This window comes from Lissotriton vulgaris, chromosome 10 (genome assembly GCF_964263255.1).
Source record: "Lissotriton vulgaris chromosome 10, aLisVul1.2, whole genome shotgun sequence".
NCBI lineage: Eukaryota > Metazoa > Chordata > Amphibia > Caudata > Salamandridae > Lissotriton > Lissotriton vulgaris.
The window spans coordinates 1,091,302,675-1,091,325,222 of NC_141698.1; the positions used below are offsets into that span (position 1 = coordinate 1,091,302,675).

Genomic DNA, 22,548 nt, shown 5'->3' on the forward strand with positions numbered 1-22,548 from the left:
AGGTGGCATAGCTAAATAGGATGTTGCATAAAACTATAAAACCTCACTACTGGTAGTCCGTAATGAATGGTGGTTTTGGGGACCTGGCACACGCATTGGAGTGGTAGGCCTTGTGAGGGACAAGACTGTCACATCCCTTATATCAGGGTGCCCTCTAGTCGGAGCTACTTTAAATGGTACTCCGAGTCTAGAATGATGCATGCGTGACCCTAAGGTGGTCCCGGAGCTTGAAACACCACACCCCTCTGAGGACCAGCACCTGGCTTCCACAGAGATTGCAATGATTTGGAGAGAGGGAGGCATTAGTATTTCCAAGCTAGGCACCCTACGGTAATAATCTCAAATCCCTTTTAGAGTTACAAGATGAATATGATCTTCAACGTAGTCAATTTTAACGTTATTTGCAGATCAGATACACACTGGAAACACGCTGAACTCAGCGCCCTCCTGAAGAAACCCACAGCAGACCTTTCTGAACTTAAAAACTACCGACCCATATCCCTCCTCCCATTCCCTGCCAAAGTCATAGAGAAAAGCCTTGGACTGGATCATATTGTTCCTCGCCGGGATAACTCAAAGAGTCCGACTCCCCCCATTCAACTCAGTGGCCACTGAAGTCATCTGTGGCGTACCACAAGGATCATCACTCAGTCCCACCCTCTTCAACGTTTACATGAGCCCACTCGCATCCATCGCGCTCCAACACAACCTCAACATCATCTCCTACGCCGACGACACCCAGTTAATCCTTTCCCTCACCAAAGACCCTAACACCGCCTAAACCAATCTTCACGAAGGCATGAAAGAAGTAGCCAAATGGATGAAACACAGCCGCCTAAAACTCAACTCAGACAAAACAGAGGTGCTCATCCTAGGATCTTCCCTCTCTGCCTGGGACGACTCTTGGTGGCCTTCGGCTCTGGGCACAGCACCCATACCCATAGACCACGCACGTAACCTTGGCTTCATCCTAGACTCCTCACTCTCGATGTCCAGACAAGTCAACGCAGTCTCATCCTCCTGCTTCAACGTACTTCGTATTCTCAAAAAAATCTTCCGCTGGATCCCCCCAAGACAAGAAAGACTTTCACCCACGCACTAGTTACGAGTCGACTGGACCATGGAAACACACTATACGCCGGAATCACAGCCAAATTACAGAAAAAACTCCAACGCATCCAAAACGCATCAGCAAGACTCATTTTGGACATTCCTCGCCAAGATCACATTACCGAACACCTTAAAGACCTCCACTGGCTTCCCGTCAACAAGAGAATTACGTTCCGTCTCCTCACCCACGCACACAAGGCCCTCCACAAACTAGGACCCGAATGCCTCAACACTCGACTGTCCTTTTACACGCCCACCCGCCAACTAAGATCCTCCAATGAAGCCCTCGCCGCAGTCCAGCGCACCCGAAAATCCACCATGGGTGGTAGATCCTTCTCCTTCCTGGCGGCCAAGACCTGGAACTCACTCCCCACTCACCTCCGCCTTACACAAAACCACATCTCCTTCAGAAAAGAACTTTAAACCTGGCTATTCGACAAAAAATGAACCCCCCCTCCCCAAGCGCCTTGAGACCCTCTGGGTGAGTAGTGCGCTATATAAATCCCTGAACTTGAACTTGAACTTGAACTTATACTTGCATCTCTGCTCTGGAGGTTGTCCCTGAGTGCAGCCCATTGGAGGCCAAGGTGCTCCTGATACCACTTAAAGACTAGGAAATCTCTGTGATATACAAATCATTTGTGGTCAAAATGCCTGACTTCTTTGAGCGTCTACATGACACTTGGACTCAGGACTTAGGATCACTCGCTAACAATGAGTGGCCGGAGACGATGACATCGCCTAACGCCATTGCAGCTCAATACCTGATTATACAGCTAAAGTATGTGCACCTGGTAAATTTCACTAGAGAACGGCTGTGGAAGATGGGATTAATCAAAACTGGGCTCTGCCTACAGTTTAATACAGAAATGGGAGACTTCATGCACACCATTTGGAGCTGTGCGTTTTAGGAGAATGTTTGCAGGTTTGGAGAGGGTTCCTCATTGGAGGCTTCCTAGAGACCCTAGATTTGTTCTACATCACAATACTGATAACTTAGAAGGGGATAGGTACAAAAGAACCCTCTTATGGCTTGGCCTGATTACAGCTAAGTGAGTTAGTGCTAATGTATGGAACGGTGTGGAGGTGCCATCTTTGGGGGATTGGAGGAAGGGTCCAGGGTTTGAGCTTTGCATATGCATTGCTTGGAGATGCCCACATAAATACATCAGGTTACTGTGAGATGGGCCCAATACCCGGGAATCCAACTTGGGCCATATCAATAAAAGGACGTAGTCACTGGATCATAAAATACAATTGGTCAAGGCATAAGCTGTCTGGGGTGGGAGAGGATGGGCACAAATCTTTTATGCAGTTTCAGTGTGGGTTGATGTAACAAGATGGTGTCTGGTGCTTCCTCTTTCTTTGGGTAATCTAACCTTTTCCACAACTGTTGGTTTATTGAATAAATACAACGTTTTCTTTTAAAAAAATGCTTATTTGAGTCCCTGCTTGTTTCCTTTCTTGTTTGACAGCCCATCACTCCACCTCACGTTGCGAAGTTTCTGACTATAAGACGTCCAAATGCGGGAGCTGAAAGGATATGGCACACCAGAGCCGATGACCCAGATACGCCATATCATATGACCCATGGCATTAGCTCTCGCCACTCTCATAGTGTAAGATTTATTCATTACTTATTTCTATGTTATGTCAATGGTGGACTCCAGAAGTGATGGTATAGACCAAAGGGAGAGAAGCGACCTTGGTTGGATACTGTTGAGAACCATGCAATGGGAATGTCATCTTCAGTTGTGGATGGTAAGGAGGGTTGTATATGTAATATTGTATTTGTAATATTGTGTTGGTATCTTCATTTCTTCTTCCCCCACATCCTGATGCACATTCTTTTGTCAGATTGCATGCAGGTGTGTCAAGGGATGAGGGAGCAAGAGAATACTACTGCACAAGCAGACCTTTACATACCTTGGTCTCTTCAGATTGCCCTAAACCTATGTCTGCCTCATTGGTACCTATACTGCTCCTCATCTGTCACATCTCAGTCTTGTCACACTTGGTTTGTTTGCAACCTCTTGATCTCTGCAGCTCATCAGTACAGGGGGACACTGCCTGCAAATGGTCAAACCAATGAACTGACAGGGACTCCTGACCTGAAAGCAATGCATGATAGCAAAACTACTATAGTTTGCCATTAAATGAATAGTTTGTAAGAATAGTTGAGTAAATAAAAAGTATTGTATGATGGGATTCTTTAGCAAAGACCTCTGGAAGTTCTTCATCCACACTGCTCACCCCAAAGGTAGGAAATAAATCACTTTGTCATGAAAGAGGGCTGAGAACTGTGCAGGAACGTTTGCTGGGGGTACTGGTTCCTACTAGTGATCTAAATGTGCACCTGTCTTTGCCACTGCTCCTCAGATTCACCTTTAGACCTGAAATAGGACAGAAGTGACAAGATATCAAGGACTGGCTCTCGTTGGTGGACACTGTTAGACTCTCAGGAACATATTCTGTAAGCCTTCCGGAAGCTGTGACCTGCTGTAAGGTTTAACGCCTCTTAGAACCCTTTGGGTCTTTTTGAGTGGACTGTGCCTGAGTTAGTGCCTGCTTTGTTGGGCTCCTTTTCACTAACCAGAGGGTGCTAGAGAGAGCCTAGCAGACTGCCAATTAGGGAGAGGTGGAGGAGAGGGGTGGCAGCATTTCTTCAGAGGACAAAGGTCTATGGGACTGGCCCGAAGAACCGAAGTCTACGGTTTCTTGAAAATGGAGCCTGTGCATCGATATTTGATGCCAGCCACCTTGTCAAGATAACGCAACGTGATTAAATAGATGAATCTGAATTGTGAACACAGTTCGTTATCTCCTTATACCTCTTTGCGCGTGAATCCGAATCCATGAGGATTCGCAACGCCTGCATCTGACACTGCCCATCTCAGTGGTTCCAAATATAGGTTTGACTTGTTCTTCCTGATTTTATTTAATGAAAACTACTGCCTTCCGATCCACAATCACTAATCTCAATTGCTTCAGTCCCTTTCTATGTTCTTCCTTGGAGATTTCGCTTCTCAAGCACCCGACGAGTGTGACTCACTAGCTTTAACTACCTATCTCGAAGTGGGATTAAGAATGATTCTGTTTGTTGTCTTTTATCCTAAGCCCTTTTTAACTAAATTGAATACTTCACTGGCTATAGTAGTTGTTCATTTTTATTAATTAATCCAATTTGATTCACTGGTCCCAATTTTGATAGGTTTATGCACAATACTCTAGCTTTTAACCAAATGTTTGCTCAGAAATTGTATTTCTTTTGAGTTTTGTACTCTGTTGGTTTTGCAACACAACACACATGCTCTTTCCTAGAGTATAGTCTTTCTGTTCTGGCTATATTCCAAGAGGTCCGCCTAGGGATCATTTACAGACAATCATCTTAACCTCTGGAGACCAACCATTTGCACCTAGCCTAATAGGCCGGTTTTTGACAGGATTCTCCAAGAGCAGATCATTCTGCTAAGGAGGACCAGTCCTCCTCAAATCAGAGGGTTTTCAGTTAGCGCAAGCGTTCCCACTTAACTCTGAGTCAAAACTCTAAGTTCCAACTTGGCAGGATGACAAGGGAACATGTTTGACATAAAGTGGCAGGTTAGGGCCAGACTTCAGTTTTTCAAATTTACTACAGCACTTAATCTCGTGAATGGACCAGCAATTTATTGTAGCTGGGTTTAGACTGAAGATGCTGGCGGAGGGGAGTTTCATGACTTCAGACAGTGGTACGCGGAATTCCAATGAAGCAGTCAAGATCTAATTCAAATTCAAAAGGCAATGCAGGATACTTGTGAATCTGGAATGAATGATCCAAGATCATAATCATATGATTGAAGGGGCACTGTGCCTTGGCCAGTGCTTGCTTTCCTTGCTTTGCTCTCAGTGCGAAGTACAGGAGTCCCTGCAACGCCTCTTAAGTGTGGTTTTCAAGCTGAGCAGGGCTCAGCAATGTCAGATTATTAGAGGGGAGCTCGTAGTCGAGATGTTTTGTGAGGATTGAAAAGCTCTCAGCAAGGTGAAGCAGTTGAAAGGCAGGAGAATAATATTCAGCCTTTGTCCCAAGCAACCTGAGAGAGTGCCACCATTCACAGATTTTTTCCTGGGTGCCATTTTTCACCACTGCTGATGCTGGGTAGACTTTGGGTACTGCTCAGTGGACCTTGAAGAAATCTTCAGGGCTGATCACTAAAGTATCTCTCGAGCACAGCACTGGTGTCCCAAATCGAAGGGCCAAGATCAGTGCCTTTTTTCAAGTTTCTGGACAAAAATATATCTGGGTACAATGAAGCTAACCTGATGTGCTTTTGTCAACATTACCCTTCTTTGCATGTCTTTCTGTACTGTGGCAGAATGCAGATTTCTTGGTGAAAGCAGAAGTGACCAAATAATGCCAGGGACTAGAAGAAGGCTTCCTCAGAGGTTTTCTCACTCAACCGATCACTCTTGCTCGTTAGGAGTCCACCTTCCAGTATGGTAGAGTTCCAAAGTGGCACTTCTTGACACATTCATAGAGAAATCTGACACTGTTATTGGTCTGTATCCTAATCTCTTGAGTTACTAATGGTAAACTAGTTGTCCCCCTACTTTCACAACACTTTGATATCACTTTAAACTTGAATGATGCTTAGAGAGGACAGACTTCAAAGTTCATGTACAGTCAAGAGGGTTCTGTTTCCTTTTTGCTGTACCTGTGATTGTTATGGGAATGTTCAAGCCTCTGAGGTCATTTTGTGACCTCTCTACTATAATTCAGATATCTCGGGTACCCACTCCCTGAACGAAGTATGTGTCAATAAACTAGAGAATGCGTGTGCTTGGCTGCTTTTCAGTAGGCCAAGCCAGATGTAAGGGGCTTCTTTGACACCAATTGGCTTAATTAATATTACTCCTGGTTTTATATGAGCCTGTCTTCCAAAACTACTTTCATTCTCATTACATAAAAAATATGCTTCGGAAAACTTCAAATTAATATTCTTCTGATAATATATAGCCATAATCATGTATGCCATAAACATAAACAGATGTAAGAGTCATCAGTTACTGCAACTTTTTAATGTAGGTCTTTATTTTCCTTTATTTAGTTATCCGAACAGAAACAAGGAGCTTTGGACCCACTGTTCCGCACACCTGTGTGACCCCAAACCTAAAGAAAGTCTTCTAAAACATTGTTCTCAGCACTAAGAACTTTGGGCAGAATTGTTGGATTTACTGGAACTAAAAATCAAATACATTTGTACACGCGTGGTCTTTAGCGATGAGTTGCAGCTTCCCTGCATTCGCTGGAGCCTCTTCGGTGGCACTGCAGAGAATCTGCTCCCAGGCACCCCTCACAAGCTTGACTACAGTGTGCATGTTGCCTTCCGGGTGACATGAATGCTGTAGGGCTTCATAAAAAGCAAGGACACCTACAGGGCGTGCAGTCAAACACCAGACACATGAAATGCCCCATGAAACACACGTATGCACAACAACATGCCTTTGAATTTGCATGACAGAAATGTGTCCCTTATTTGACGTGTGCCCTTTCTCCAGGCAGGCAAGCTGATCAACCCACCACTGAAGACCCTGTTCCAGCAGAGGATGCTGGACAAGCGGGAGGCTTGCTATTCGAGTCACCAGCGCAAGCCGCTCGGCAGATCCTACGACCAGAGACCCATGTTCCCTCCTGGCACAGATCTGAACAAGATGATCTTTGGCTGCCAGTTTGAGAGAGGTAATAACAAATACTGGTAAAGAAATGCGGGAATGTTGTCAGGCACTAACCTTCTGAGGTGGAGTGTGCCTCATGCAGTGCATAAGGCCTCTTTGAAACAAACATAGACATAAAAAGTTGACTGTAGACCGCGTCCCACGGTCCACGTCCCACGGTCCCGCCTACTCTGCCCGTTGCGTGCCCAGTTACTACTCTGGACCATGCGCTCTATTAGCCTCACCTTCTCTTTCTGTGATAAACGCAGGATTCCCTTAATCCGTCGCCTGTCATCACAGTTCTAATGCTTTGTATGAGTGCTCAGGTCATTATTCCAACACATATGCAAATGCAGAGATTTCATTTCAGGATTAATGTATTTTCCTGTTGTTATTCATGTTTTCAGAGATGAATAACTCCCAACAGAAACACTGTACATCGCAACAAGCAGCACTTAAGAGTATAGGATGGCCTGTGCACTTTATGGATTAGAAGATGGACAGAATGCTTTATGAGGTGGAGTCAATGAGCTACCCTCAGCCAATCGGACTGTCAGGCTGACCAAATCCGCCTCTCATAGGCTGCTCAGCAACCACTGAAAGCAGTCCCTGGGGCAGCTCGCCGATCCCTTGTGCTGATTGACCCACGTGAGACCCCAGAGAGATTACACAATCCAGTGTTCATGAAATGACACAGTGGACTTGTCTAAAGATATCTCGGCCAAGAAAGAGACATATGTTGATGATATCTTCTACGCCATGTCCCTGCACAGCACCCTGTGGGTTAGTCTCACATCAAATGTCTTCAGATGCTAGAGAAGGATCTTGCCTGGGAGTTGTTGGTGCATCTTCTACTACCTTCAGTTACTGCAGCTTACTCATACAAAATGTTTGTAAAAGTCTTCTTTTTTTTAAACTCCTCTACCAGTAATGGTGGAAGGGCTGCACCCTATGTTCTGAGGCATTCCACCATCCGCTCAGTGGACCCTTCTTGAGAATGCACAGAGGGAAAGCACTGAGTCTCAAGAGGTTGAACCCACTATAGTGTATTACTTCTTCATTTCTGATATTCTTGTGCATGTACTCCAAAGTGCTGCTTCTCCCTAGCACCACCCCAAATGGGGCCAGAGCACTCTTAGAAGTTCACGCTTCATCAGAAAATCCCAGGAAGCTGTATTGCATGACTGCTGTGAGGACAAGCTTGGCACCCACAGGGCCCATATCCAACGTGTCGGTATCAGTGTATTCTGGTTCACGTGTTGCGGCTTCACTGCTTGTTCAATGGCCAAAAGCAATCAAAAGGACATACTAGAGGGAATGGCTTCTTTCAGGCCACTGGTATCCAAAGGGGTGCGCAACATTGCTTTGATTCTGAACAATGTGCACCCCTTCCCTCGGTGGCAGCATTAAACAATGCTGAGGTAGGACAGGCATTCACTCCATCAGATTGTTTTACAGTTTTCCCTTCCGGTGCAGAGGGTAAGAGGAGTCTCCTCCACCTGCATTCTCTCGCCCAGGTTTAGCGAACTCTCTTACAGATTTGAAAAAGACTAGATTCTTCACTGGCTCCTAAACTCTAGTTGCTAAGACCAATTACATGCTTCGTTTACCAAAACACAGCTAATAAGGATCAGTCACTGAGCTCCTGGTCCCGTCTATACGCTCCTATCACGAAGGATTTTACAAATCCTACAATGTCACCAGACAAGAAGGGTTTAAAGGCTGGCCATTCGAGTTCTGGCTTTGCAGCAAGAGCCTATTGCACCTTTAGCTCTTTTGGTGATTTCTGAATTATAGGCAAGCGTCTGATTCTAAATTAATATGGGCTTCCCCACAGCATCGTCACCCTGGCAGGATTCCTTAAGTGACCCCAGAAGTGAAAGCACATCCCTGCATTCCACCCTTGCAGGATTCCTCACTGACCCAGGAAGTGAATGCACATCCCTGCATTCCACCCTTGCAGGATTCCTCACTGACCTAGGAAGTGAAAGCACATCCCTGCATTCCACCCTCGCAGGATTCCTCACTGACCCAGGAAGTGAAAGCACATCGCTGCATTCCACCCTCGCAGGATTCCTCACTGACCCTGGAAGTGAAAGCACATCCCTGCATTCCACCCTTGCAGGATTCCTCACTGACCCAGGAAGTGAAAGCACATCCCTGCATTCCACCCTTGCAGGATTCCTCACTGACCCAGGAAGTGAAAGCACATCCCTGCATTCCACCCTCGCAGGATTCCTTAAGTGACCCCAGAAGTGAAAGCACATCCCTGCATTCCACCCCTGCAGGATTCCTCACTGACCCAGGAAGTGAATGCACATCCCTGCATTCCACCCTTGCAGGATTCCTCACTGACCTAGGAAGTGAAAGCACATCCCTGCATTCCACCCTCGCAGGATTCCTCACTGACCCAGGAAGTGAAAGCACATCGCTGCATTCCACCCTCGCAGGATTCCTCACTGACCCTGGAAGTGAAAGCACATCCCTGCATTCCACCCTTGCAGGATTCCTCACTGACCCAGGAAGTGAAAGCACATCCCTGCATTCCACCCTTGCAGGATTCCTCACTGACCCAGGAAGTGAAAGCACATCCCTGCATTCCACCCTCGCAGGATTCCTTAAGTGACCCCAGAAGTGAAAGCACATCCCTGCATTCCACTCTCTCAGGATTCCTCACTGACCCTGGAAGTGAAAGCACATCCCCGCATTCCACCCTTGCAGGATTCCTCACTGACCCAGGAAGTGAATGCACATTGCTTTCCACTCTCTCAGGATTCCTCACTGACCCAGGAAGTGAAAGCACATCCCTGCATTCCACCCTTGCAGGATTCCTCACTGACCCTGGAAGTGAAAGCACATCCCTGCATTCCACCCTCGCAGGATTCCTCACTGACCCAGGAAGTGAAAGCACATCCCTGCATTCCACTCTCTCAGGATTCCTCACTGACCCTGGAAGTGAAAGCACATCCCTGCATTCCACCCTCGCAGGATTCCTTAAGTGACCCCAGAAGTGAAAGCACATCCCCGCATTCCACCCTTGCAGGATTCCTTAAGTGACCCCAGAAGTGAAAGCACATCCCCGCATTCCACCCTCGCAGGATTCCTCACTGACCCAGGAAGTGAAAGCACATCCCTGCTTTCCACTCTCTCAGGATTCCTCACTGACCCAGGAAGTGAAAGCACATCCCTTCTTTCCACTCTCTCAGGATTCCTCACTGACCCAGGAAGTGAAAGCACATCCCCGCATTCCACCCTGGCAGGATTCCTCACTGACCCAGGAAGTGAAAGCACATCCCTGCATTCCACCCTCGCAGGATTCCTTAAGTGACCCCAGAAGTGAAAGCACATCCCTGCATTCCACTCTCTCAGGATTCCTCACTGACCCTGGAAGTGAAAGCACATCGCTGCATTCCACCCTCGCAGGATTCCTCACTGACCCTGGAAGTGAAAGCACATCCCTGCATTCCACCCTTGCAGGATTCCTCACTGACCCAGGAAGTGAAAGCACATCCCTGCATTCCACCCTTGCAGGATTCCTCACTGACCCAGGAAGTGAAAGCACATCCCTGCATTCCACCCTCGCAGGATTCCTTAAGTGACCCCAGAAGTGAAAGCACATCCCTGCATTCCACTCTCTCAGGATTCCTCACTGACCCTGGAAGTGAAAGCACATCCCCGCATTCCACCCTTGCAGGATTCCTCACTGACCCAGGAAGTGAATGCACATTGCTTTCCACTCTCTCAGGATTCCTCACTGACCCAGGAAGTGAAAGCACATCCCTGCATTCCACCCTTGCAGGATTCCTCACTGACCCTGGAAGTGAAAGCACATCCCTGCATTCCACCCTCGCAGGATTCCTCACTGACCCAGGAAGTGAAAGCACATCCCTGCATTCCACTCTCTCAGGATTCCTCACTGACCCTGGAAGTGAAAGCACATCCCTGCATTCCACCCTCGCAGGATTCCTTAAGTGACCCCAGAAGTGAAAGCTCATCCCCGCATTCCACCCTTGCAGGATTCCTTAAGTGACCCCAGAAGTGAAAGCACATCCCCGCATTCCACCCTCGCAGGATTCCTCACTGACCCAGGAAGTGAAAGCACATCCCTGCTTTCCACTCTCTCAGGATTCCTCACTGACCCAGGAAGTGAAAGCACATCCCTTCTTTCCACTCTCTCAGGATTCCTCACTGACCCAGGAAGTGAAAGCACATCCCCGCATTCCACCCTGGCAGGATTCCTCACTGACCCAGGAAGTGAAAGCACATCCCTGCATTCCACCCTCGCAGGATTCCTTAAGTGACCCCAGAAGTGAAAGCACATCCCTGCATTCCACTCTCTCAGGATTCCTCACTGACCCTGGAAGTGAAAGCACATCGCTGCATTCCACCCTCGCAGGATTCCTCACTGACCCTGGAAGTGAAAGCACATCCCCGCATTCCACCCTTGCAGGATTCCTCACTGACCCAGGAAGTGAATGCACATTGCTTTCCACTCTCTCAGGATTCCTCACTGACCTTGGAAGTGAAAGCACATCCCTGCATTCCACCCTTGCAGGATTCCTCACTGACCCTGGAAGTGAAAGCACATCCCTGCATTCCACTCTCGCAGGATTCCTCACTGACCCTGGAAGTGAAAGCACATCCCTGCATTCCACTCTCGCAGGATTCCTCACTGACCCTGGAAGTGAAAGCACATCCCTGCATTCCACCTTCGCAGGATTCCTCACTGACCCTGGAAGTGAAAGCACATCCCTGCATTCCACCCTCGCAGGATTCCTCACTGACCTAGGAAGTGAAAGCACATCCCTGCATTCCACTCTCTCAGGATTCCTCACTGACCCTGGAAGTGAAAGCACATCCCCGCATTCCACCCTTGCAGGATTCCTCACTGACCCAGGAAGTGAATGCACATTGCTTTCCACTCTCTCAGGATTCCTCACTGACCTTGGAAGTGAAAGCACATCCCTGCATTCCACCCTTGCAGGATTCCTCACTGACCCTGGAAGTGAAAGCACATCCCTGCATTCCACTCTCGCAGGATTCCTCACTGACCCTGGAAGTGAAAGCACATCCCTGCATTCCACCCTCGCAGGATTCCTCACTGACCTAGGAAGTGAAAGCACATCCCTGCATTCCACCCTCGCAGGATTCCTCACTGACCCTGGAAGTGAAAGCACATCCCTGCATTCCACCCTTGCAGGATTCCTCACTGACCCTGGAAGTGAAAGCACATCCCTGCATTCCACTCTCGCAGGATTCCTCACTGACCCTGGAAGTGAAAGCACATCCCTGCATTCCACCCTCGCAGGATTCCTCACTGACCTAGGAAGTGAAAGCACATCCCTGCATTCCACCCTCGCAGGATTCCTCACTGACCCTGGAAGTGAAAGCACATCCCTGCATTCCACCCTTGCAGGATTCCTCACTGACCTAGGAAGTGAAAGCACATCCCTGCATTCCACCCTCGCAGGATTCCTCACTGACCCTGGAAGTGAAAGCACATCGCTGCATTCCACCCTTGCAGGATTCCTCACTGACCCAGGAAGTGAATGCACATCCCTGCATTCCACCCTCGCAGGATTCCTCACTGACCCTGGAAGTGTAAGCACATCCCTGCATTCCACCTTCGCAGGATTCCTCAATGACCCTGGAAGTGAAAGCACATCACTGCTTTCCACCCTCGCAGGATTCCTCACTGACCCTGGAAGTGAAAGCACATCCCTGCATTCCACCCTCGCAGGATTCCTCACTGACCCTGGAAGTGAAAGCACATCCCTGCATTCCACCCTCGCAGGATTCCTCACTGACCCAGGAAGTGAATGCACATCCCTGCATTCCACCTTCGCAGGATTCCTCAATGACCCTGGAAGTGAAAGCACATCACTGCTTTCCACCCTCGCAGGATTCCTCACTGACCCTGGAAGTGAAAGCACATCCCTGCATTCCACTCTCGCAGGATTCCTCACTGACCCTGGAAGTGAAAGCACATCCCTGCATTCCACCCTCGCAGGATTCCTCACTGACCCAGGAAGTGAAAGCACAACCCTGCATTCCACCTTCGCAGGATTCCTCACTGACCCAGGAAGTGAAAGCACATCCCTGCATTCCACCCTCGCAGGATTCCTCACTGACCCAGGAAGTGAATGCACATCCCTGCTTTCCACCTTCGCAGGATTCCTCAATGACCCTGGAAGTGAAAGCACATCCCTGCATTCCATCCTCGCAGGACTCCTCACTGACCCAGGAAGTGAAAGCACATCCCTGCATTCCACCTTCACAGGATTCCTCACTGACCCAGGAAGTGAAAGCACATCACTGCATTCCACCCTCGCAGGATTCCTCACTGACCCTGGAAGTGAAAGCACATCCCTGCATTCCATCCTTGCAGGATTCCTCACTGACCCAGGAAGGGAAAGCACATCCCTGCATTCCAGCTGAAATTGATGAGGTCTGGGGCTATTGATTGACGTGTGTCATTTTCCTTCGCACTCCTGGCATGCACACCGAGCAAAGCACAGAGCGGGGCTGCAGGTGCAAGAGACTCCCATTAGAGGTGGGACTCCTGGTCACTTCCTGGGGTCTTCACCAGCCTCGCTGCCTGGATACTGGTTCATCTAAGGCACTGTTTGGAGCACAGCCTGCATCTGCAGTCCTGTCAGTCCTTGCTCCAGGAGCCCACGGGTGTAGTGGCCTCTAGGGAGTCTCCCTACAAGGCTGTGCCCACAAATGCATGGGTTCAATAACTAGGCAGGAGTTGTGTGAAGAGGGGAGTATTTGGTTGGGACCATCTGTGGTTGAACTATAGGCTTGTTTTCATTTGTGCCCCAACACTGTCCCAGTCCTCTTTGTAGTGTGTCTAAATGGTGGCAACTTATGTCAAGGCATACCCATATATGCCTTATCGTGCCTAAAACATGCCTCAAACGTGCATAAGCTACAGTACATAGCACAGGCTTCCTGTAATCATTTTTTAAACACTATTACAAGTTATTTTCTTAAGCACGCTCCCTATGAGCTGCTTCACTAGCTCTGTTCGTAGGTGCTGCAAAGCAGTGGTTAATTTGAAAAGCCTGTTTGAGAACATTATTATTAGGAATCTTGTATAGCGCATGGTTACCCTCGGGCATCCCAGCGCTCGTTCATGACTCAAGGGTGTGGAGCTAAGAAGACAGCATTAAGCGGGAAACAGGTGGGTCTTAAGTAGCTTTCGGAACCGAATAATACCAGTCTCTGTCCGTAGATTCAAAGGCAGCGCATTCCATAACCTGGCTGCGTTCACCGAGAATCTTCTACCACCCGTCTGGGCTCTTTTCACTCTGGCCACTTGTAGCAAAAATTTGTGGTCAGAGCGGAGGGCTCTAGTAGCCTTGTAAGGGAGCACCATATTACCCAAGATGGGAGGACCGTTCCCCCGCAGAATTTTATGAGCTGTACAGAGAGATTTAAATGTTATCCTCTCCCGTACCGGAAGCCAATGCAACGCTCTTAGTGCCGGTTTTGCTGACTGTCTCCTTGGAATATTCATCAGCAGCCTTGCTGCTGCGTTCTGCACTTGTTGGAGTTTATTGAGCGTTGCAAACATGCAAAACGTTCCGTGCACTGGAAAGGGACCAAACAGGAAGCGGGTCACAATTATTTTGTTTTCCCTTTCTGGTTGCTGAAGGACCCTGCTTCATATTGCTAGTCATCTGTCATGTTTTATTTTGTGGTTCCAGGGCCTGCTTCACACCTGATATTAGTGTTAGATGTGGGAAGATACTGGTGATTTTCATAATACAATCCCATACATATCCCAAGCTCCCAGAGCCCAAGTTTAGTGTAGCCGAAGACATTGGCCAGCTTGAATTTGCCTGACACATTGCATTTATGGCCTGTCTGCAGTAAGGCAAACAAGAACTACTGAAATGGGTAAGCCAGGGCCTGGGAATATGTGCTCTACTGGTCAGAGAGGCTATGAGTATCTTAGGGCGTCCCCCACCCACCGACCGCTGAGCCATACAAAACTGTCCCTTCACTCGGCCTTCCCCAGAATACTGCTGGACTTGTGAAAGGATACCAGGTGGACTTTTCCACTTGAGATTCCTCGATAGAAAGAGCTACAAGGGTTATGTGGCTGATGTCCTAAGTGGCTCCAGGAACATACAAAAACTAAGAGGACATTCCTGTGAAGAATCCCAGTGGGCCAGTGGCAACTGGACTTTGCTTTTAACCCATTCCTGGCCCTCTTAGAGTTTCTAAGTGCCTTCTTTTGAGACCCTGGGCATATTAGAAATGTACTCCTATGGTTGTTTGGGCCCCAGAAGAAAGTTTAGAAACGTTTGAAATTATTTTTACTCTAGAGCTCCAGAACGTTAGTGGGACCCTCTGTAAACCGTGGCTGGCAGTTCCGTAGCATCAGATTGGTTCAGTCACACTAGGAGATCACCACAACCACAAAAAACAACTTGAATCCTATTGTGAGTTGGGACATAGAAGGTTTTCAGCGAGAAATCTCAAAAGCTCCAGATCACCAGTGGGATCAACCGGTTTCAGGCATCCAGCCTTTCGTTCCACAACAGTTGCTCAAACTTAAGTGGTGTCCTGCACGGAGCAGATGTTTCTTCAAGAAAGTGACAAAGCCCCTTTGTGAGGTGTGATTTAGAAACTTTTTCAAACTTTTTGACTTCCAGACTTTCCCCAGGACTAATTCAGTTAGTGTATCAGACCTGGGCTCTGTTGGACTTGGCCCTTCTGGCAGGTTCACCCCTGAACTTTTTGCCTAGTGACTTCTGGTCTTTGCGCACTTTGACACTGTGGCGCAGTGTAAAGTGCGTCCTCTCCCTGAGTGTGTGTGTGAGATTGGCCTGCTCTCCCATAGGAATACATGGGGAATGTCTGTGTCCCTGGTAGTTCCTGATGCGTGAGGCGTGCATGGTCAAGTTTGGTATGTGCGAACTCGGGAGAGTGAATGCTGCGCAATGGTATGTGCGGTGTGTATGTGTCTTGTGCGGAAGCGCCACTTCTAGACATGACTGTGTATGTGCTGTGAAGGTGCTGGCGTGTGATTGGCTGGAGCTGGCTGGGATGCCAGGCTCCAGGAAGTCTGTGTGGGTCTGCCCCGGTGGTGAATGGAGAGATTAGCATGCTGATGTGAGGGAGGGGCTGCGCCTGTGTCCTGAATGGGGCTGGGTTTTCCCCACACAATGCTGGCTCCGCCCCCTGTGGTGCGACTGATGACCCTAGCCTGCCTGATGAATGAAAGGGGTGGTTGAGCCATCAACAGTGCTCACAGACCAGCTGCGACTGGTTCTGCCCCCACCCTGCACCTACAGACAAAAGGGAAAAGGTGTATAAAAGAGGGGCTGTGACCCCATGAAGATGTTCTTGTTCTGACACTTGAATCCTGCCAGGGGCATGCTGCTGCTTGGGCCCAGGGGAAGGCTTGCCCCCCCTGGGCCCTGCCCAGCCCCTGGACTACTGCAGCCCTTGGACCCCTGAAGGACTTTTTGTTGCTCTCTGTGCCTTCCTAGCGCCTGGGAGCGCTGTATTTCTTTCCTAGCGCCTGGGGGCCCTGGATTCCTTCACAAAGTGCCTGGAAGCGCTTTTTCTTTACTCTAGCGCTTGGGAGCGCTCTATCTAGCCCTTAGCGCTGAAGGCGCTTTATTTTGCTTTGCAGGTGCCACCCTGCTTATGGCTGCCCACGGCTCATTTTGCCGATTTTCGGAGCGGGTGCCACCCCGCTTATTTGCCCTTTAATGGACCTCTAGCGAGTGCCCACCTCGCTGCACGATTTACTTTCTGAGGGAGCTCACCCCTCGAAAGTCACCGCCGCCGGCCCGGGGATCTGCTCTGAGGCGCTGTCCCGCCTCCATCCCCCCAGGGCCGCGCTGCCATTGGCGGCCCCGGAGAGGGATTGCCGCTTGGTGATTGGTCCCGTCTGCAGGGACTCCCGACGCGTCATCGTGGGGCCGCGCAGGGATTGGCCCGGCCTCGAGGGCTTCCCCGCGTGCACCCGGAAGTACAGAGTGCCCGGCAGGGAGCGGACGGGAGGCCACCCCGCGCTCCTGCCCGGCCAAGGAAGCTGTGACTGTCCCCAGGCAGCCCCGCCTGCCGAGAAGGAGACGGAGCGAGGAAGCAGAGCGCCGCCGAGCACCAGAGACCCGGTGAGTGTGTGCGGAAGGGAGGGGAGCGTCGGGGCATATTGCCGGTGCCCGCCCCTCCCCTCCAAAGCGAGACCCTGGTGTTGTGAGGCCCGTGAGGCCTCAAGTGATGCCGAGTCCCCCGAGAGGGACTCCGCCTAACCCCCCCCCCACCTTGAGCCACGAGCCCGAGAGGCTCTGAGGTGCCATTCTGCTTTTTGAGCCCAGGAGAGGCTCATGGGGGCATTCCTTGGTTCTCGAGTCCCCAGGAGGGGGACTCCAACGATGCCCGCAGTGGTGCCTACAGCCTAGAGAGGCTTGAGGCACTCCCAGTGTTCCGGGTCCCCCCGTGAGGGACCCCCACAGCCCAGTGAGGCTGCATCTGTGTATTCAGAGCCCAGAGGGGCTGCCTTGATTCATTTTGAGTCCAGAGAGGCTCAGGGGGACATTTTATTTGTTCAGGGCCTGGAAGGCTCCAACGTTGGCTGCAGTTCATGGAGAGCCCGAGAGGCTCAGGGGGCTTTTCCTGTCTTACGAGCCCAGAGAGGCTCAAGTGCCAGACCTTTGTTTTGAGAGCCCTGAGAGGCTCTCCCTTTGCATATTTATTCCTCAGAGCCTGCGAGGCTCCCGCGATGCCCAGTTGCCCAGCACTTTGTGGGCAGCTGCCACGTTTAGGTTTTGGCGCAGTGGCGCACCCTGGACTTTGATGTAAGTTCTGGCTAATGTGATTCTGGCGCATTTATGATTGATGTGCTAATGTGATTTATGCGAAGTGTTCTTTGCTGCACCTCTGAATGTGTTGTAGATGCATCATGTGCCTTGTTCCTTGCACCGCTGAATGTGTTGTTGATACATCATGTGCCTTGTTTCTCTTGCACCTCTGAATGTGTTTTTATGCGTCATGTGCTTTGTCCTTTTACACCGCTGAATGTATTGTGATGCATCATGTGTTTCCTTTCTTACACCCCTACAGGTATTGTAATACTTAGGTGGTTGTTTTCTCCCTAGTGCAGGTGGTACTAGCGAGGCCCAGGTCCCTAGTGTAATCTCCTAAGATAGTGAGGGTTGCATAGGTGGTGCTCACCTGGTACCAGTAGTGACTGGTTGTATGTTATCTTTGTGCTACAGTTTTACATCCTAAGTGCTATTTTTAAAAGTGTTACTTCTAAAAGTGCTGATTCCTGACAGTGGTCCAGGTGGCCCTGTCTTGTAAATATCCCCTGTAAATTCTGCCCGTGCCCCTGGCACAATGTAAAGTGTGTGTTTTATCTAATGTGTTTTGGTGTAATACAAAGGCTATTTTTATATATAACCTTGTGTGGAGTTTCCTTTGTGGTGGGCCTTGGGTGTTGTTGCTGGGGTGCGTGCGCAAATACTTAACTCATATCGCCTCCAAGTTTAGCCTTGCTGCTCGCGCCACGTTACCTAGAGGGCGAGTAGGGGTTATCTTGGCGTGTAACTCCCTTGCCCTGACCTTAGGAATGGTGATCCCTGACTGACCTCGACGCGAGTCTTGGCCAGCCAGGGTCCCGTTTCTAACATTGGCGGCAAGCGGTGAGGATAAGGATTTGTGTTTGCGATGTACCACAGTGGCAACGGGCCACACTACAAAACTCTGCATTTTAGATAATCACATTTTGGGGATTATTGTATGGAGTTTGCTAAAAATGTCATTTCTGTGGAAATGTGTTTCTTGTGCACTTTGAGTTAGGTGTCCCTAGCTCGGGAGGGTAGATCATCCCCCTAAGTGCAGTGTGTTTTCTGGATTCACCATGAGGGTGGGATCCAGTGGTGGCAGCATAAATGTGTTCAGTGCATGTGTCCCCCGTCCCTGCCCTGGAGTAATGGTACCTGTGTCACGTGTGGTCAGGTTGAGAAATCAGGGGCGGTAGAAACTGTCTTACCAGTCTGGGGGGGGGTGTGTGTGGATGAATGGTGTGTTGCACTGGACGTGTGTGGGAGTTCTCTGGATGGGGAGCTTGCTGAATGCTTGTGTACTCTTGTTTTGCTCAGATACCTAAGTTCCGTATGTTAAACTTTTCCCAAGAACGTCTGCAGACAGTGGAGCCTGCTTTTGATTTCTGTGGTCTATTTAGAGACAGATGTTTGGAGTTGGTAATGTTCTGGGAGGAGAGAGGCATAGGGGATGGAGTGATTCCAAAAGGAGTGGCTGAGGTGTCTTCCAGCCCAGTGTGGTGGAAGAGGTTGTGTAGCCCAGCTAGGTCTCGGTGTAGGGGCTCACGTCCTGTCTCAAGAGGAGAAGGAGTGGGTGGGACTGCATGTCTCCAGGTGCCCGAAACCCAGTGTCAGGGCCTAGAATGTTTCTGAAGGGAACGTCAGGTCGGGGGCCTAGGCTGTACCAATAGGTCATTTGAGGAAGATCTCCCAGAGTGTTTGAAGAATGTAGAACATCAGTGAACATGATTTCATGGGTGGGCCTGAAGCTCATGGGAGTTTCCCCTGCCCCTGTGCTATTGTGTTAATTGTTGGGGAGTGACCCTAAGGAAAGGTTCTGGTCTTCCAGCCCAGTGTGGTGGAAGTGGCTCGGAGGAGCACAAGCCTGGTCTTCGTAGTCTGGGTGTTTTTTTTCTTAGGAACACCAGGTGAGGGAGCCTAGCATGTCCGTATGGAGCGTCCTTGTAGGGAGATCTCCCAGCATGGAGAGAACGTGGAGCGCCTGTAAGCAGGGCTCTAGTAGTTCTGTTATCTGGCAGTACCGCTCCAGTTGGGAGGGTGCAGAAGTCCAGATGGAGGGGTGCGAGGGGGATAGATTCCCCAGTGGAGTAACCAGTGGGTCAGGGGCCAACCAGAAGGGTTGTGTCGCCAGGGAGTGACCAGGGTGATGCCACTTCTGTCCTGAGTGTCAGGAAGACTTGTACACGACACATTAGTTATGTGTCACCCTCAAGGAAGTCCTGGTGCGCCAGGCATCTGACCAAAGGGGCACGTCCCTCGGTTGGGGAGCCAGTAGCCGGTGTTTCCGGATCTGGACGTAAGGGCAACTGTATGTAGTGTCCTGAAGGAACTCCTGCCTGAAGAGAAGGAACCGGGTAAGCTGTATGGGGGATTGACCTGCAGTGGTTGCCTTGCTGCTGAAGGAGGAGTGAATTCGAATCCCAGGTGGTAGACCAGTTAAGGGAGCTGTGACTCTGTCATGACCAGCCTGGTGTCCTGGAGGCACCGTACTGAGCCGCGTCTGCCTTCGGCCGCGCAGCCTATGCCGCTCGCCGTCCCCGTCTCGACGCGGTCCGTGAGCCGCCGCCTGCGCCGCATCTGGCAACCCGCAAAGTGCAACGCCTCACTACACCGATCTTGTGCTGGTCTGACTGTGGTCACTGCTGCTGAGGAAGTAAGGTCCTAAACTGGTGGGAGAGTTGTGTTCTGGAGGGTGCTTCAGAAGTAGAGGTAGGGTGGGGCATTCTTGCCCGTGACCTCTGGTCAGCCTGAGGGTGCTGACCCTAGGTTGGAGGATCAGTGGTAGTTTGGAACTACACTGAGAAAGGGAGTGGAGAATGGCTATGTAGGCCAGGGGTTACTACCCCCCCACTCTGTGGATTGGCAAGGACCAGTGGTATCTGGGTGGCCTAGGGCCTGGTCCTAGCCGTGGACAACTAAGGAGTACCAGTGGGGTAGCCTAGTTGGGCCTGTTTTTTTTTTAAGAAGGTGCTTGTCTTTATGGATAGACATGGCGTAGAACTGGAGGGTGTCCCTGCAGTGCGGGCCCGCGTCCGTGTTCTCTCGCCCCAAGCAGGGAAGTCCATCACAGTGGTGATTGTTCTCCCCTGCGTTTTGGCTGGAAGGGGGTTGTGTTGGACTTGGCCCTTCTGGCAGGTTCACCCCTGAACTTTTTGCCTAGTGACTTCTGGTCTTTGCGCACTTTGACACTGTGGCGCAGTGTAAAGTGCGTCCTCTCCCTGAGTGTGTGTGTGAGATTGGCCTGCTCTCCCATAGGAATACATGGGGAATGTCTGTGTCCCTGGTAGTTCCTGATGCGTGAGGCGTGCATGGTCAAGTTTGGTATGTGCGAACTCGGGAGAGTGAATGCTGCGCAATGGTATGTGCGGTGTGTATGTGTCTTGTGCGGAAGCGCCACTTCTAGACATGACTGTGTATGTGCTGTGAAGGTGCTGGCGTGTGATTGGCTGGAGCTGGCTGGGATGCCAGGCTCCAGGAAGTCTGTGTGGGTCTGCCCCGGTGGTGAATGGAGAGATTAGCATGCTGATGTGAGGGAGGGGCTGCGCCTGTGTCCTGAATGGGGCTGGGTTTTCCCCACACAATGCTGGCTCCGCCCCCTGTGGTGCGACTGATGACCCTAGCCTGCCTGATGAATGAAAGGGGTGGTTGAGCCATCAACAGTGCTCACAGACCAGCTGCGACTGGTTCTGCCCCCACCCTGCACCTACAGACAAAAGGGAAAAGGTGTATAAAAGAGGGGCTGTGACCCCATGAAGATGTTCTTGTTCTGACACTTGAATCCTGCCAGGGGCATGCTGCTGCTTGGGCCCAGGGGAAGGCTTGCCCCCCCTGGGCCCTGCCCAGCCCCTGGACTACTGCAGCCCTTGGACCCCTGAAGGACTTTTTGTTGCTCTCTGTGCCTTCCTAGCGCCTGGGAGCGCTGTATTTCTTTCCTAGCGCCTGGGGGCCCTGGATTCCTTCACAAAGTGCCTGGAAGCGCTTTTTCTTTACTCTAGCGCTTGGGAGCGCTCTATCTAGCCCTTAGCGCTGAAGGCGCTTTATTTTGCTTTGCAGGTGCCACCCTGCTTATGGCTGCCCACGGCTCATTTTGCCGATTTTCGGAGCGGGTGCCACCCCGCTTATTTGCCCTTTAATGGACCTCTAGCGAGTGCCCACCTCGCTGCACGATTTACTTTCTGAGGGAGCTCACCCCTCGAAAGTCACCGCCGCCGGCCCGGGGATCTGCTCTGAGGCGCTGTCCCGCCTCCATCCCCCCAGGGCCGCGCTGCCATTGGCGGCCCCGGAGAGGGATTGCCGCTTGGTGATTGGTCCCGTCTGCAGGGACTCCCGACGCGTCATCGTGGGGCCGCGCAGGGATTGGCCCGGCCTCGAGGGCTTCCCCGCGTGCACCCGGAAGTACAGAGTGCCCGGCAGGGAGCGGACGGGAGGCCACCCCGCGCTCCTGCCCGGCCAAGGAAGCTGTGACTGTCCCCAGGCAGCCCCGCCTGCCGAGAAGGAGACGGAGCGAGGAAGCAGAGCGCCGCCGAGCACCAGAGACCCGGTGAGTGTGTGCGGAAGGGAGGGGAGCGTCGGGGCATATTGCCGGTGCCCGCCCCTCCCCTCCAAAGCGAGACCCTGGTGTTGTGAGGCCCGTGAGGCCTCAAGTGATGCCGAGTCCCCCGAGAGGGACTCCGCCTAACCCCCCCCCCACCTTGAGCCACGAGCCCGAGAGGCTCTGAGGTGCCATTCTGCTTTTTGAGCCCAGGAGAGGCTCATGGGGGCATTCCTTGGTTCTCGAGTCCCCAGGAGGGGGACTCCAACGATGCCCGCAGTGGTGCCTACAGCCTAGAGAGGCTTGAGGCACTCCCAGTGTTCCGGGTCCCCCCGTGAGGGACCCCCACAGCCCAGTGAGGCTGCATCTGTGTATTCAGAGCCCAGAGGGGCTGCCTTGATT

General features: G+C 50.8%; 1 protein-coding gene across 2 annotated transcripts in view; it reads left to right on the forward strand.

The window, feature by feature from the left end:
* Positions 1–22,548, forward strand: part of EFHB (EF-hand domain family member B) — a 231,308-nt gene that overhangs the window by 29,539 nt on the left and 179,221 nt on the right. Inside the window, exons 3-4 of one of the 2 annotated variants that reach the window (XM_086942169.1) lie at positions 2,586–2,729; positions 6,646–6,826. In XM_086942169.1, the coding sequence (XP_086798295.1) occupies positions 2,586–2,729; positions 6,646–6,826 (325 nt within the window). Of the gene's footprint in view, positions 1–2,585; positions 2,730–6,645; positions 6,827–22,548 lie in introns of those variants that run through there. The other variant, XM_086942170.1, reaches the window with a different exon arrangement.